Source organism: Narcine bancroftii, chromosome 10, assembly GCF_036971445.1.
Source record: "Narcine bancroftii isolate sNarBan1 chromosome 10, sNarBan1.hap1, whole genome shotgun sequence".
Classification (NCBI taxonomy): Eukaryota; Metazoa; Chordata; class Chondrichthyes; order Torpediniformes; family Narcinidae; genus Narcine; species Narcine bancroftii.
Window position 1 is genome coordinate 32,070,495 of NC_091478.1, and position 17,451 is coordinate 32,087,945.

The following is a 17,451-nucleotide window of genomic DNA, read 5'->3' on the forward strand; positions in this document are numbered from 1 at the left end:
AAATTGATACCTGACATTTATTCCCCACTGAAGATTTCCCCAGTCATAAAATGATTCCATAAATTCCAAAGCTATATTTTTCCTGCAGAAAATGAATTCTGTACTGCATTCTTTTCCATCTGATTTGAAGTTCACAGAGCTTTCCTGCTCAGAGCTCTACCTAGTGGGCTTTCTGAGAACTAACTTACCTTTCCAGTAAACCAGGCAAGTTTAAAGGCGATTCTCTTTAGAAATAGGTCAAAAATTATTTACTCAAACTAATGACCTATGTATCAGAACTCAGAATAATTAGTATTCAGAAAAATATGTGGGTGGGGTCAAAAAAACAAAATGTGATTGGTGGAATGAAGGAGAGAGGAAACAACACCAAGAAATAATGATAGCAAGAAAAAGGGTACAAATGCAGAAACAAAGACCAGTGGGCATTTGGTGTAAGTGGGAGGTGGAGGATTATCAACCATAATGACCAGGTGGAAAGGCAATCACCAATTCCAGATTAGGAAAATGCTGAATATACTCATTATTTTTAAATTGTTGAACCTAAAGATTAAGTCTGGAAGTATGCTTGGTAAGAGCATGATAGGCAACTTGGGAGCTATTCTCATGCCTGAAGGCTGAAGAGGTTCAGATGAAAGGCATTAGTCATTTCTTTCTCCACAGATGCCCGCTGATCCAGTAAGTATTTCCAGCAATATGTTTTAATAACTAAATGGATTTTTTTGGCATTTTATTACAATCAGCAATTGCGGTAGAATTTGATGCGAGGAAACATCAAATTTTATGCCTATGGTAGCCAGAGGAATTCTTTACTCTTGTTGCCAGTTTTATTCTGATATACATATTATTGGTGCTTAGGCAATCTGCAAAAAAGAACTTTTTAAAAAGAATATTCAAAATGATACAGTTGACAGGAACAATGAAGAACAAAGGTGCTGTCTAGGTGACAATGAGAAGTGTTTATCTTTGGAAAGTTGCTTGGCCACGTTATGAGGCAGCTTCCTCAGAAATATCAGTAGGTCTTTTTTTCACCAAATCATTTTCTAATATCTGGCTATTTTCATTATTATGAGAGTACATGTACCATGTCTTTAACTTATCAATCTTTCTTAATTGCTGGTTAAATACAGCTCCTTATTCTTAATTACCAACTTGAATAGATTCACTGTCCCATATCAGTTCGTCAAAATGGACCCATGGAATTCTCACCACTTTAATTTTTGATTTAGACATACAGCACAGTAACAGGCCCTTCTGGCCCATGAGCCCATGCTGCCCCAATACACCCAATTAACCTACAACTTCTGTATGTTTTGAAGGGTGGGAAGAAACCAGACCACCTGGAGGAAACCCACGCAGACACAGGGAGTATTGACAAACTCCTTACAGACAGGGCTGGCTAAATGAGACCCATGACATTGGTAACCTGATCAGACCTTTCACAGGGCAAAGGATTGGCTCAAATCAAGTGAGATTCCTCCATTGATGACCATATGAACATATCTAAACTAGTGGTTCCCATTTTACAGTGCACTCCAATGAGATTCTTTCTTATTCTCCAGTGTTGGTCTCCAAATCTTTCTTCATTTGGAACCAAGTGGATATATTTTCCAACATCAGAACAAATTCTGGATTTTAGAACACAAATTGCCCAACAAACTGTCTTTAACATGTCAACAGTCTTTAACATTTAGAATTTGTAGCAGGGTCATCAGACTGATGAATTGCATTCTGTCTAATCTCTATATTTAGTCAAAATGTGCTGCAGCTTTAAAATCTGTCCAAGTTTAGAAGGGTACCCCAATTTTAAATCGTCATAAAATCCTCGAGCCTCTTCAGCAAGAGTTTATTATTTTTCAGCTTCTTAAAATCTCTTCACTCAGTGACAGGTTGTGTCACTTTCTGTACTCACCAAATTTGAAATGGGCTGCCATTACAGACAATGCATAAACATTTATCATCAGGTGGAGGTTCTCTTTATGAATTATTTTGTTCGTGGAAAACTTTCCATGCTCATTACTTAGAGATATTGGCTGTGTTTAGACAATTCTTTTTTTTCCCTTTTATTACCAAATTTTGCCATTTCATCACTTTTCCATTTTTCCTTTTCTTTTTCTTTTGAAATCTCTGGTGACAATACCAGTTGCACTTGTAACTTGCTTTACACTGGTTTTATTCTTGGTGCCTAATATTGGCATCTAGTCCTTAGGAAGACAATGGATTTGGCCATCCTAGGGTAGTTCATGATTCATTATGTTAAAAGAATACAAATCAAATTTGCACTGATTTCAGAGAAAAGGGTGAGAGAAAAATGGTTAAATAAGAATGGTTTTATTTTTAAGGAATTTTCTTCACCTCCCAGCAGGTTGTTTACTCAAGGGATAAAGTTGTACAGGACAGATTGGATGTAGTCCTATTCCTCAGCCATCTCTCCAGTTGATGGTGTGATATTAGAAGCATATCCCTGAGGGGTGAAGCAGCCAAACAGACTTTGATTTTAAGAAACACGCAAAAGAAACTCAGCAGGTCACACAACGTCCATAGGAAGCAGAGGGATATAACCAAAATTTTGGGCTTGGGCCCTTCCTCATTCCTTGATGAGTTTCTCAAGTATTTTTGTGTATCGCACTACAATCACAGTGTCTGCAGACCTTTCTGTTTGACTTAACTTTAAGGAAGCCAAGATGCAAAAGCCAGGTTACCATTAATTACCATTTCTACACAAAAAAATTAAATGGTATCACGACATTCACCTTTCACAGACATTTGATTAAATTATAAGTGGGACATTATGGTCCAAGAAAGCAGACCCTTGGAATACTTAAAAACATCATGTTCACAGTGATTTAAATTCAATGTAAATTAGTCACAACACCCTTTTTGAAACCTGCAAAATCAACTTTGTTTTTCTTCATGAATCCTGCTTGCCCTGCTAAGGGATTCAAGCATTTTAACGTTTTATTTCAAATTCCACATTTAGTTTAATCTCATTTACTTAATAAAATACACATTACTTTTAACCAATGGCCAAGGGTAAACTATGGTTTGTTCAAGGGCTATTCTGACCTTCATCAAATTCATCAAATGTCGCGAAGTTCCTGATTTGTCCACATCAGTGGAGACGAAATACATGTTCTCATGTGGGGCTCCAGCACATTACTGGCTGAGAGATTTCCCATCTAACCATCAGATCTAATTATTTCATTTTCCACCAGGCACACAAAATCTAGCAATCAAACTTGACAGCCAGTAAAGATAAATGCTTTACATTTCACTTTTAACCAAGATCTAAATCAGAACTTTCAAATTTATGCTTTAAATTTACCCAAATTTATAATGGTACATGTTAGATCAAATTTCAACTGTTGAACAGGCACCTTTCCTTCAATTATAAATGGATAAAACTTGTTTTATACGAGTTTAGAAGGATTCTATTACAACGCAAATCCTCAAGTATCCGCATTGTGCATGTGACTCAAGTATATTTTTAAAAATGCTTCAAATTAATCTTATAATGGAAAGGAAATCGATAAGAATTCCACCAGATGCATTACAAAAAGGATAAAGCACCACTTGAAAAATCAATCCCTTGATAATAGAATAGTTAAAAATTCCTGGCTGACTCTCTCCTCAAAAAAAAAACAAGTCTGACTCTCTCTTTTCTCAGCTTTATCAACCCTCTTAAAAAAAAAATCAGCTAAGGTCACAAGGCAGATGATGATGGTGTACAAACAGCAATGGAAAGCAAGGTCATGAGAAGGGAACTTGCCTTAACGCAACATTGAGAGATCCAACACTGCACAACTAACAGCTGCTTTGGTTTGCCATTCCTGTGCTAGCTCCGCTAACTGTGATTTACTACTGTACCAGCTCTGGTGTTGACACCTTTATGTCCCTCCCTCCTATCCCAGCAAGCCTGGAGGCCATGATGGATGCTGCTGAACTTTTCCTCCTATCACCTTAAAAAGAACTTTCCCATAATCTTTTGTTTCCCATCAAAGTGGAGGACAGAAGGGTTTTTATTTAATTTTAAATTAACAGCCTTGTTGCTCTAACTTGGTAGCAATATACAGAATTTATTACACCAGTGAATTTCTTAAACACCAATCTCTTTCTTTTCTACCCAATGAACTGAACATAGTCCAGAGTAAATCAATGTAATTGCTGGTCGTCCAACATTATTGTAGCAATACTTTATACTAAGTGCCATTGGTAATTTGGTGTATTTAATTGAAAACGCTAAGATAATGGGGAACTTGGCTACTAACGTTAACCCCTCTCTTGCTGATGGTTTCATGAATAGATTAAATATAAAAGTAGCTCCAAGGTACACACAATTAAATAGACAGAATTAGCCCAGAAATGAAAATACACAAAAATGCCCGTGTTTACATTTTTATCCTGTGGTCATACAATGAACTTTTCATTGATAAATTATTTCTACTTTGCCCTCTACTTTTTTTAAAAAGGAAAATTTAACTTTTGCAGTAATGCCTGCATTTCCATTCAGGGCTCTCAAATTCTAATTGCAGCCTGAACTGGTATGCCGTACAGGCAGCCTCCAGTTGCCTTTTTTTTACTGACGGGATCATAAACTATTTCAGGGACATTATCTTGTCTCGTAAAGTAGAGAACTTGTTAGTCAATACAGCACATTGATATGATGGCGGTTGTTGTGGGGGTGGGAGTGGTTTAGGGTGAGAAACCCACACTCTTAGTGAAAAGACAGCAAACTGTGGGGGAGGGAGCAAAAAAAAATACATGAGCAAAACCGTGGCTTGCTCAACAATTTTTAGTTCTATTTTTTGAGATGACCACAAAAGATTCTGAAGTAACCACAACAGCAGTGAGCAAATAGTGAATTAGTCAAGGAAGGGGAATGAAGAATGGGCTAGAGATAAAAATGTTTAATCGGTACTGCAAGTGGCAGAAATACCAAGCTAACTCCCTTTGAGAATATTGCTTTATGGCTTCAGACTCAAGAGCCGAAAGTGGCAATTGTAAACAGTAGCCAATTGCAGCACTCAGATCACACTTTCCATTTTAGATCAGGTCTTGGCTGTATTTGGCCAAAAATTTTTCATTTGATTCTGCAAAATGAAAGGCAAAACACAAAACATCACAACTGAATGATGACCCAAGTTACAAAGGGAAATTTTAAAAAGTCAACTCGTACTTGTTTGTTGAAAGCATGAACTGTCTGTGTGCAATGTCACCTTGAGAACAACAATTTTAAACATGTACTTACTGGCAATGAATAAAAGAAGATCGCAAGGAACAAAACTACAAACAGCAGTATTATGATCGCAAGAAATATCCATTTGAATCGGCGCCAGATGATGTATTTCAACGTTTTGCAAGGACTGGTGAACCACAGGAAAGATGTTTCTGGACGGCTGATTGTAATGAAATAAATACAATTAATTTTTCTTTCTAAAAGGATAAAGTGTACATAATTTACATTAGGCACTCATTTACAGAATTAAGAAACCATTATTCAAGTAAACCATGGGCCTCTTTATTATCCTTGTTAAAAATGATAGTGAGTTCTTATCTAACCAATGACTCAGTCGGTGAATGTAGCAAGATAAAGACACTCGAGGATAGTTTGGGTTTTGACTTCTACTTCAGAAGTGGTGATGCTATAACTGAAATTAACATCAATGGTGGTGGAATGGATGAACAAGATGTTTAAAAACACTACGTCTACATTTGAACAATATCCATTAGAATGAAGTCCCAAGTAGATACCATTATAATCTGACCTCCATGGAAATCAGCACCTTTTACGAGAAAATAAAATGGGAATCCTCCTGTATCCCAGAAAGGATACACACAGTGATACTGCCCTTGTTGGTGGAAACACAGAGGAGGCCATTCAGCGCCTCATGCCTACTCTATCATGCCACAAGTTCATAGCCCCAAAATCCTGTGCTCTCTATTCCAAACCCTCTATTTGTTGAATTTCCAAAGAAATGTCAATCTCTGCCTTGAACTTATTAAGCAACTGAGCCTCCACAACTCTCCTGAGTGGAGAATTCTTAAAATTCACTGCAGTCTTCTTTTTGCAAACCCTCACAGCTGATTCCAATTTTTGAATTGGTCTGCTCCATCTCTAGACATGTTAACCAGGGAAGGCATCACCCTTCCATCTGCCCTGTGGAGCATTGCAAGAATTTCTAGGAGATCACATTGCATTCTTCTATATTCTGGACAGTAAAACTAAATGAGATGAGATGACAGAAAGTAATCACATACTGAATCAAAATACAGCAGATGTTGGAAATTTTAAACATCAATGCTAGAAACATTCAGTAGGTCAGGCCACATCTGGCAAGGGCCAACAACTGGAGATATTAAACATTTTCTTCAGATTTACCCTGATCTGCTTGCTCGCAGCATACACTAATGAACATCAGATTAGTTTAGTGGACAATTGCAAGTTCAAGCTCCACACTAAGACTTCAGTGCAACATTTAGGCTAATCCTTGAGCAATACATTTATATGAAGCTTCTCAAGGAGCAATATTAAGTCAGGGCCTGTGTATCTGGGTAAGAGATCCCATGGTAATATCCCAAATAACCTTCATCATTCAACCAAACATCACGCAATAAAAGACACCACAAACGTGCTCACGAGATCTTGCTCGGCACAAAGAAACCACAATTGCTAATAATTACTGTGGATTGAAGCAATTTATGAAAGATGGAGAACTATAGGATGTTTAGAAATACATAGTTCAAAAACAAGTTTACAAAATGGAAAGAACTATGAATCACTGTGATGGCAGGTGGCAAAATCTTTTTAATGAGAAGCAGATAGCCGTGACCATGACAATCAGCCACAACGCTTTTGCAGCGATATTCCTTTCTGTTGTCGCTATCTGCTCTAGAAAGTGCAATGTGCAAATTTTATTGAATTTCCACTGGTTTAAATTCACGCATCAATTTTCTCCTCTCTTCCTGAAGGGCACCATAGATTCTTGGATTTCTGGAGATCAATCAGCCACGTATATTCCTAATGCTGCTTTAAGTTTTAATAGACCTTCAGAATGACAGTATCACAGAATCAGTTTCTGGATCAACCCTTACAAAATCCATTATCCAGTGCTGAAAAGGTCTTTAAAATGGAAATCTGGCAGATTTCCATCTCTAACCCTTGGGTATTGGCTTATTCATGTTCCATGACCTGTCAAATCTGACAAGCAGCTGCCTTGTTCGTCTTCATCCTTGTATTAGCTCCAGCTGGCTGAAAAGTACAATTGATGTGCTTTACTCTCAACGTTTACAAAACCAAGGCCCTTCACCAGATTGCCCTCACGATGATACCTTGCAAACCTGGATCTGGGGTGTCATTTTTCAGCGAAGGAAATTTTGATGAAGTTCACCACCATCTTCAATGCACCAGTAGAGCCTTTTGTCAATTGATCAAGACCTTAGACTGGCACAAAACTCAAATGTTTTCTGGGCTGCACAAATCACTGCCTTCCAATGAGCCTGTGAGTCCGTGACCAGGTATAGAAGGCTCTGAGATAAAATAGGAAAGATGCTGAAACTGCAAAATACTCCAAATTCATTGGAAGAATAAATGAACCAATGTTGGTGATCTCTCCTAGCCAAAACCTCCATATTTAAGTCCTTTGGAACACATGGTCGACTTTGCAGGACTGGCCGCATTGTTCACATGCCTGACACTACGTTAGCGAAAAAGACTTGCTGTTCCAAATCTGTTGCAAGAGGAGACTACCACGCAGGAAAGATGGTTTAATGAAAGGCTCAAGATTTCCTTTGAAGGCCTTCCCACTGGGAATCCTGGCCCCATGATTCCATAAAGTGAAGAAGGAGCATTAAGGAAGGTATTTCTAATCTGGAGATCACACACCAGGAGCACATGGAATCTCAGCATAGGCTTCAAAAACATGCCGTCAGTATCCTCCTGTGCCATTTCCTGGAAGAGTCTGGGACTCCCATGCTTGCCTCATTAACCATTCTTAACCCACGAGATCCCCTGTCGTGAGAGACAGCCCAAGATGATAAGTACAACATTTTCTGGCAATGAAAAGGTCTAGTTTGGTTGCAAAAACTTCTTGCTCATCAATTCACTTATTATACACGCACTTGGTCATTCAGTGAGGTCTTTGAGAGATGACGGATGTACGGACTGCTTCTCAAAATGAATCTACACTCAGGGATGGAGAGTCCATTTAAAGAACCCAACTCATTAGCAATGACACTGTGAAAATTTATGATGTTTGGAGTTGTAACATCCCTAAAAGTGCCTTCTCTCATCTAAATTCAAATGAACCAAATCCCAGAACATTTGTTAAAATGGTTTTTTTTTGATTGAAAGAACAAACACGACTCTCAACTGCATACAACACAGTGGGATCAACTTGAATGTAAATCCTTAAGTGCATGAAATAGGAGGAGATAAAGAAATCTCTGCTTACAAAGAATCGTTAAAAACCATCTATTCACTTCAGATAGTCAGTATTCAATGTTTAAAGCTCAAAAAAAACCCTATGCTATTAAATGTGATGCCCCATATAGGCCCCCATCCTTTCAAACTGTAAGATACAAACATACAAAAACAAATCAAGGAGGGGAAAAAAAAGTTACTTTGGAGGCTCCAGTTTTGGGTTCATATTGGGTTCATCTCTTGCTTTGGCAGCAGGTTTTTCCTCAGCCTCTTGTTCAGTGACAATCTCCAGTGTCATTTCAACTTTACCCTGGAAAACAAAAGAAAAAAAAACTTTCAGCAAAATGTCTAATGAGAACAGACATTCACAGATAAGTGATATGGTTACCTCTGAATGCAAAACTTCTAGGATTACCTCAACCTTTTCAAAAAACATGCAATTCTTTTCAGGCCAACAGTCCGATCTCAAAGGCCAACTAAAGCAAGTATGTGATCCATGAATTGAAGGCAGAGTTAATTTGGTGTAATCTCAATTAACAATCGACTTTAAAAAGTTCCTCTGGTATTCAATATTACTTTGTTAATTAGCAAATGGTTTCCTCAATGATTATTTATCATTGATTGATAATAATCCAAGGTATGAAATAGATTAATAGTTGCTGTAGCTCCTGGGTGTTGAATCATTAATCAAATAAGCTCTCGTATTCTTTGTGGCTTCAGACAATTGTAATTTTTGAACAGCATTGGTGCAGAATAAAATACATTTACTTCCCTATAAATTCATTTATGCTGTATACCATTATGTCATTAATCAAAATTATTCCCTCTGTCTATCCTGACCTAGTTTCTTCTCTTTTTTTTGCACTGGATTCTTAATACCTTTGGGGAAAAACACAAGTGATCAAAAATATCAGCTTTATGTTATGATCCAGTAATAAATGGAGTCTTCTTTTGTTCATGTTTCTGCTCAAACTAATTTGTAAATTAGCTCAGGTACAAACAAGCACAAGTGAAAGAGTAACTGTTGAAAATAAAAATAGCATTAAAATATTGCTGGATATATTTTTGAATTGTGATCCATTACAGTTGATGGAGAGAGGGTGGCCACAAAAATGACAAAAAGCTTTGGTTGATCCTTGGATATCAAGTAATTTAAAAAAAATTAAACATTAAAACTCATTATTCCGTTACTCGTATAGTAGACAGAATTTCAATTCTGTACATTATTTGTTTTAAAAAAGCTTTTAAATTCACCTCAAGGCACCCAGCATGAAAAACTGCTCAAAGAGCCTCGTTAATGGCCTGTGAAGGAGGGTGATTGTCAGAAATTCTGAAGAGCATTTAATTTACTCAGGGCAAGGAAGAAGGTGACATGTTTACAGCCAGCTTTTAGCACTATGTTTTCTAAGCCCACACAAAAGGTTTGTAGGAATTGAATTTGCATTGAGTGCAAAATACAAAATCAGGCAGCATGTCGAGAGAGAATCAATTAACATTTCATCTTAATAATCTTTCAAAATCACCAACTTAGATATTAACTACCATATGCTCCTCGCTCCTCAGATGCCACATGACCTAGCAAACATCTCCAGGCATCTGCCGTATTTAATTTTAGATTTCCAGCCTACATAGTATTTTGTCTTTGCAATAAGCAAGTTGCACTTAAAAGTTCTTGGATCTTTTGTCAAGGTCTGCAATATAGGATTAGGAAAAAGCAGCCAGAGTGTAGATGTCGTGTTCAAGCAACATATTTACATTTTTGCTAAATAATTTTTTTTAATTGTTTCAATCAGAATGGAATATATTCGTCGTCACAATTCTTATTTGGATAAATCTGGGACAATAATAGAAATACAAAAAAAAGGCTGATGAGTCAAGATGATTAAAACTTATACAAGTTTCCAACCACATGAAGTAATGGTTGATGTACCAAGAGGAATGAGTGTATGTATACTGATGATAGCACAGTAGTGGTATTAAAAGGGGTGATGAGTCCACACAGGGGGAGCTTGAAAACTTGGCTGAATGGTGACTTAACAACAACCTCTCACTTAATGCCACCATAAGCAAGGAACTGTTTGTAGACTTTAGGTAGCGAAAACCAGAGGGGTACAATCGGTTGATCATTGGGGGATCAGAGGTGGAGAGGGTGAGCAAATTTAAATGTACCTATCTTTTTCTTGAGTACAGTTTATACGACCGATAAGTAGAAATTCTGCCTCGCCTGCAGGAAAAAGAATCTCAGGGCTTTATGTGATGTCATGTATGTACTCTGACAGAACATATATGGGAACAGTAACTTCAAACCAGCAGAACCTTAAGTCTATCATGTGTACTGCTCCTACTCAAATGCTATGCAAATTGGCCACTTCCTTTGAAACCTCAATCAGCTATCCAAAACAAATGACCTCAAAAGTTTGTCCAGAATTCAGGCATTAGAGCATAGAACACAGCTGAAACAGTTTCCTTTTGACCCATATGGCTCTCCTCTTTAATCCATGTTGCCTGCGCTGACCATGATGCTAAATTAAACTAATCCCATCTTCCTAAATATAGTCCAGATCATTCCATTCCCTGCCCTTAATGAACTTGACTTAAATGTCAATTAAACCCTGCTATTATACCTACATCCACTCTCTCCCCTGGCAGCTTGTTCCAGGCGCCTGATGTTCTTGGTGCAAAAAAGACCCTATTCCAAGTTGGTCCCATCTCTCCTTGTAGATAATACTCTCTAATCCAGATGGGGAAGAGTGTGGAACAGTGGGAAACACTGCAGAACAATGGGAATGGTGGGGAATATTGGGGAGCAAGGGAACAATGAGGAAAGGGGAACAGATGGGAACAGTGGGGAACACAACAGAACAGAGGGCAACAAAAGGGAGCAGGGGGAACAATGGGGAACAGCAGGGAACCGTGGGGAATAGGTGGGAAACTGCTGGGAAGCAGTTGGGATTGGTGGGGAACAGTTGGGGAACAGGTGAAGAACAGTGGGATACAGTGAAGAACTGTGGGGAACAGATGTGGAACAGTAGGGTACAGTGGGAAAAATGGGGAACAAAGGGGAACAGCTGCAAAACAGAGAGGAAAAGTGGGGAGCAGGGGGTACAGTTTGGAACAGATGGTAAACAGTGGAGAATGGGGGTAACAGTGAGGTACAGATGGAAAAGAGATGGGGAAGTGATGGGGAACAGTGAAGACGCATGGGGACCAGGTAGGAAACTGCTGGGAAATGGTGGGGAACAGTGGGGAACAGTTCGGGAACAGCCTGGTGAATCTGTTCTGCAACCTTTTCAAAGTCTCAGTATCCTTCCTGTAATGTGGCGACCAGAACTGCACTAAGTACTCTAAACGTATCCAGATGCTCAGTAAAATCTTCTCCAATAACTTCCCTCCACCTGCTGCAAGGCTCACCAGCCTTTTTATGTGCTGGATTATTTCTACTATCCTCTTTAAACAATCAAACACAATCTGTAGGAGGAACTCCAGCAGATTGCTTTCAGCTTCAGATTCCAGCATCTGCTGTCTCCCTTGGGCCCTTATTAAACAATATTGGTTATCTTATAGGCTTTTGGGACCTAAAAGGAAGCAAAGAAGAAGCTGTAGAGGTGGGTACAATTACGATGCTTGTTAGACCTTTGGACAGGCACATGGGCAGGGAAATTTGAGATGGTTATGGCCAAAATGCAGGGCATGGATGAGTTGGGCTGAGGATCCTACTTCTGCTGTAGACCTCTGTGACTATGACTCCAAAGATCAATCAAGGCCTCAGCAATCTCCTCTTTTACCTTCCTAATAACCTGTGATTGATCCCATCAGGTACTTCAACAATTAACAAAATGTCCATCATGATCTTTCTCATTTGAGTTTAAAATGACAGTATCAAAGTTAATAACAATATTCTTAACCAAAACAAATGGCAAATAAACCACAAATTGCTAAAATACGACAACACTGAAAATAAAATTCCATTAATATACTGGAAGGTCCTTACAGCCAAAATACGTTTTCCATCCTTCTCTTGGACACATGGCCACCAACCATTTATGGATTTTTGGGAAAAAAGTGAAGACACGTTTGGAGATTTAGCACTCATATCCTTTGGATCTGGGAGCATACCCAGGTCACATCCCTTAGCTGTTTTGGCTGGACTTATTGTTGAATTGAGGTTCAACTCAAGGACACCTGAAAAATGGAGGAAAAATCAGTGATGAGAAACAATCAAGACCACTTGGCACGCAGTACAATCTTTCACATTGTTTTACTGGGCTTTCTTTAAACTTCAAAATTAACAAGCAGAATCATCCACTATTTAAAATAAACAAATATTCAACTTTAATTTCATCAACTAAATTCAGCAGATTAAGCAATCATCAGAATTTCTTTTTACCTACTCACTAAATGGAGGACCATCGCCTTCCCAAGATCGTGTTATATGGCGAGCTCTCCACTGGCCACCGTGACAGAGGTGCACCAAAGAGTTAAAGAAATCTCTTGGTGACTGCCCCATTGACCACCGCCAGTGGGCTGATATCGCCTCAAACCGTGCATCTTGGCGCCTCACAGTTCGGCGGGCAGCAACCTCCTTTGAAGAAGACCGCAGAGCCCACCTCACTGACAAAAGACAAAGGAGGAAAAACCCAACACCCAACCCCAGCCCACTAATTTTCCCTTGCAACCGCGCCTGCCTGTCCCGCATCGGACTTGTCAGTCACCAACGAGCCTGCAGCAGACGTGGACATACCCCTCCATAAATCTTTGTCCGCGATGCCAAGCCATCGCAGCAAAGGACTGCAAAGGACTATTTTGCAATGCAGCAAAGGACTATTTTAACTTTTTGTTTTAAGCTGATAAAGTTTACAAATCTAATGCAAAATTCTAGTTTTCCACTCAACAGTTCAACAGGATGGTAGCATCTTAGTGACATCTGCACCTGACTGTAACCATAAGCCATTTTTCTTTAAACAGTCAATTAAAGAGTAATGGGTCAATGAAAAACACACTGAAACAAATCAATGTTTTAAAGTTTCATTTAAAATTTGAAAGTACAAATCTATTAAAATCGTACTGTGGGAAAGAGGATTGCTATTTACATACAAAAGATTTCTATAACTCCTTTATTGGTTGAGCTGGGATTTGGTCTGGAGAGGTCTTTCATCCTTTGATACCATCCATGGAGGAAAAGAATAAAGTGAGCATTTTTTTCCAACCAATTTACTCATAAGTGCATTCTTAATGAGGGTCATGAACAAGTTTTTTTTTTAAAGCTCATAATTCTCCAACCCAGAGGCAATGTAACATCCCTATCACTGCCCAGGTAAGACCCACCAGCTGCAGAATCCATGGGCAGATTGGACCATCATGACTCAGAGAAACGAGGAGACACAAAACACTACAGATACTGCAATTTGGAGTAAACACCACCACCCCCCCCTCCCAACTCCCACCCGGCTGCTGGAGGAACTTAGCAGGTTGAGTAAAAGAATGGTCATTTTGGATTGGAACCCTTCATCAAGACAGATGAAGGATTCCGACCTGAAAAGTTAATCACTTGTTTTCTCCCACAGATGCTGCTCAATCCAGTTCCTCCAGCAGATTTTATTTGGCTCAAAGCAACAGACTTAAGGTAGCGAGCTTGGCTTTGTTGTGAACTCATATCCCCTTAGAATTAGTGATTTCCTGTCTGCACAGTGATACTAAATCCCAGTTTTGTGTTGCCCGACCAGCTTTTTCTTTGAGTGGGGAAGGAAATGCAAAAGGAACACCATGGAGACCCATGACTTTAATGGGATGGTGGCGGGGGGGGGGTTTGCTATATTGAGAATCAGCCATATACCCAAAATGTTTCTTTTCCATTTCATTCCACAGGAAGAGACTTGCTTGATAATAAAAGGTTTGAAAACACGTACGTGGTACTTAACCTCACAGACAGGAAACACACACACAAAAAAAGTGGGTGGTGAAGTAGTGCAGGTGAGAAAAACAAAAGGAGATTGTGAGACAAACAATTAAGTCTGATGGCTACACTGAATGAGGGGTATAATGTTGGCTCTATTTAATAGAGGTACAAATAGGATTCATCTTTCCTCTGATTTCATGCATTTTTGACAAGGAAGCAGGATTTCGGATTTATGCTGAAATACCGACTAATTGATCTCACCAGAGATCAAAACAGACCATGCTGTCCATGTCATTAATTAAAATGTGAATGTTGTCACAGACAGTTATCAGTTTTTATCTTTTCAAAGTGGGTTCTGATTGGTGACTGGCTGAAAGGAAATGGCCTAGTTAGCAGAAGAGCCTCAGGTGCCTCGATGATAATTTATGGAAATCAGCTGCAGTTTGAAGAAAGCAGAAACAAGGCCACATATTGGAATTCAACTACAGATAAAGTCGTCCTCTGCTCTCCGTACAATGGCGCTGCTTATTTTTATACCAGCTGTACAATTTGATACATGCAGCAATGCAATTACTCTGGATTTGTGCAACACTGGAACTTGAGGAAACGACAAATTAGAAAAGATCACAAGGCATCTCATTAATAAATATGTCTCTTCATGACTAAAACTTTTAATAGATTTTGTTTCTCTTTTTGATTAAAGAAATCTAATTTCATTTCATTAAGTATCCTGTGATTTCAAACTCATCTTAAAATAAAGTAACATTTTGATAAATTTTAAGAAGTAAATCATGAAAATCTGTAGACTCCGTGGTTGAAGTAAAATAATAGATCTTGCTCAATTATCATTTTGCTTGAACTTTGGAAAAAAATAAACTTTGGAATATGTGCAAGTTAGAATATATTTAAGGAATTGGCAAGAAATGCACAAGTGCAATTGTAACAATTAAAAGCGAATGCAACATCGGAAGTTTAAAAAAATTTATTACTGAACACATCTGAACAAAGCTTTCGAGTAAAATGGAATTCAGTGTCTAAATGCAGGAATACCTAGGCACAGCAAGTGGCGATTTGCAGTTCATGGCCAAGCTGACATCAGGAAAATGATTACACAAGATTACCCGTTATCTAAAAATTTGGGTCCTACAACTTTCTTTTTTCTTTGGCTTGGCTTCGCGGACGAAGATTTATGGAGGGGGTAAAAGTCCACGTCAGCTGCAGGCTCGTTTGTGGCTGACAAGTCCGATGCGGGACAGGCAGACACGGTTGCAGCGGCTGCAGGGGAAAATTGGTTGGTTGGGGTTGGGTGTTGGGTTTTTCCTCCTTTGCCTTTTGTCAGTGAGGTGGGCTCTCGGTCTTCTTCAAAGGAGGTTGCTGCCCGCCAAACTGTGAGGCGCCAAGATGCACGGTTTGAGGCGATATCAGCCCACTGGCGGTGGTCAATGTGGCAGGCACCAAGAGATTTCTTTAGGCAGTCCTTGTACCTTTTCTTTGGTGCACCTCTGTCACGGTGGCCAGTGGAGAGCTCGCCATATAACACGATCTTGGGAAGGCGATGGTCCTCCATTCTGGAGACGTGACCCACCCAGCGCAGCTGGATCTTCAGCAGCGTGGACTCGATGCTGTCGACCTCTGCCATCTCGAGTACTTCGACGTTAGGGATGAAAGCGCTCCAATGGATGTTGAGGATGGAGTGGAGACAACGCTGGTGGAAGCGTTCTAGGAGCCGTAGGTGATGCCGGTAGAGGACCCATGATTCGGAGCCAAACAGGAGTGTGGGTATGACAACGGCTCTGTATACACTTATCTTTGTGAGGTTTTTCAGTTGGTTGTTTTTCCAGACTCTTTTGTGTAGTCTTCCAAAGGCGCCATTTGCCTTGGCGAGTCTGTTGTCTATCTCATTGTCGATCCTTGCATCTGATGAAATGGTGCAGCCGAGATAGGTAAACTGGTTGACCGTTTTGAGTTTTGTGTGCCCGATGGAGATGTGGGGGGGCTGGTAGTCATGGTGGGGAGCTGGCTGATGGAGGACCTCAGTTTTCTTCAGGCTGACTTCCAGGCCAAACATTTTGGCAGTTTCCGCAAAGCAGGTCGTCAAGCGCTGAAGAGCTGGCTCTGAATGGGCAACTAAAGCGGCATCGTCTGCAAAGAGTAGTTCACGGACAAGTTTCTCTTGTGTCTTGGTGTGAGCTTGCAGGCGCCTCAGATTGAAGAGACTGCCATCCGTGCGGTACCGGATGTAAACAGCGTCTTCATTGTTGGGGTCTTTCATGGCTTGGTTCAGCATCATGCTGAAGAAGATTGAAAAGAGGGTTGGTGCCAGAACACAGCCTTGCTTCACGCCATTGTTAATGGAGAAGGGTTCAGAGAGCTCATTGCTGTATCTGACCCGACCTTGTTGGTTTTCGTGCAGTTGGATAATCATGTTGAGGAACATGATTCCTCAACATGATTAGGTCCTACAACTAAAGAGTTAAAAATTACACATTTTGCCTTTTATAGAAAATTGGTCCTGGTACAAAATATCTTGCCATTTCTCATCAGTTTTTTTTTAAAAGAGGGAAAATATTGGATTTTAAGATAACAATTTGTCTCATTAAAAGTGCAGATATTTAAAACATTCAATGTTCAAGAGAGAAATGAGTTAATCTCTGAATGCTAACTGTTGCATCACTTGGAAGTGCCAAGGAAAGTGTCATACACACCAATGACAATTATTGCAAACTCCTAGGACCTTTCCTGGGCCCAACATGCAAATGCCATCGTGAAGAAAGCACATCTGCACCTCTACTTCCTCAGGAGTTTGCAGAACTTTGTGACATCGGAAATCTTGGCAACCTTTTACTCATGTGTTGTGGAAAGTGTGCTGACCAGTTGCATCCAGGCCTGGAATGGAGGCACCTGCTGAAGATTGTGGACACAACCCACTTACTAGTGGTCTAGTTGAGGTAGACAGCCAGCACCGTTTTTCTAAGGGTGGGAGTAGCAAACATTAGAGGACATCAGTACAAGTGAATGGACAAAAGTTTAAAAGTTTAAGGGAGACATCAAGGGAAAGGCTTTTTTTCTCCCCAGAGTGGTGGCTGCCTTGAATGCATGGTCAGAGGGAGTGGTGGAGGCTAGAAAAAATAGGGGCAGT

The 17,451-nt window shown here is 39.6% G+C and overlaps 1 protein-coding gene and 1 long non-coding RNA gene across 2 annotated transcripts in view; one reads left to right on the plus strand and one right to left on the minus strand.

Moving 5' to 3' along the window:
- LOC138744412 (myoferlin-like) overlaps positions 1–17,451 on the minus strand; it is a 249,348-nt gene that overhangs the window by 2,519 nt on the left and 229,378 nt on the right. The window contains exons 51-53 of the mRNA XM_069900547.1: positions 12,408–12,598; positions 8,617–8,726; positions 5,246–5,393 (exon numbers count right to left, since the gene is read on the minus strand). Of these exons, the coding sequence (XP_069756648.1) occupies positions 5,246–5,393; positions 8,617–8,726; positions 12,408–12,598 (449 nt within the window). The remainder of the gene's footprint in view (positions 1–5,245; positions 5,394–8,616; positions 8,727–12,407; positions 12,599–17,451) is intronic.
- Positions 918–14,520, plus strand: LOC138744413 (uncharacterized). Its single transcript, XR_011345516.1, has 3 exons — positions 918–1,012; positions 13,981–14,039; positions 14,282–14,520. It is a non-coding gene; the product is annotated as an uncharacterized lncRNA (long non-coding RNA).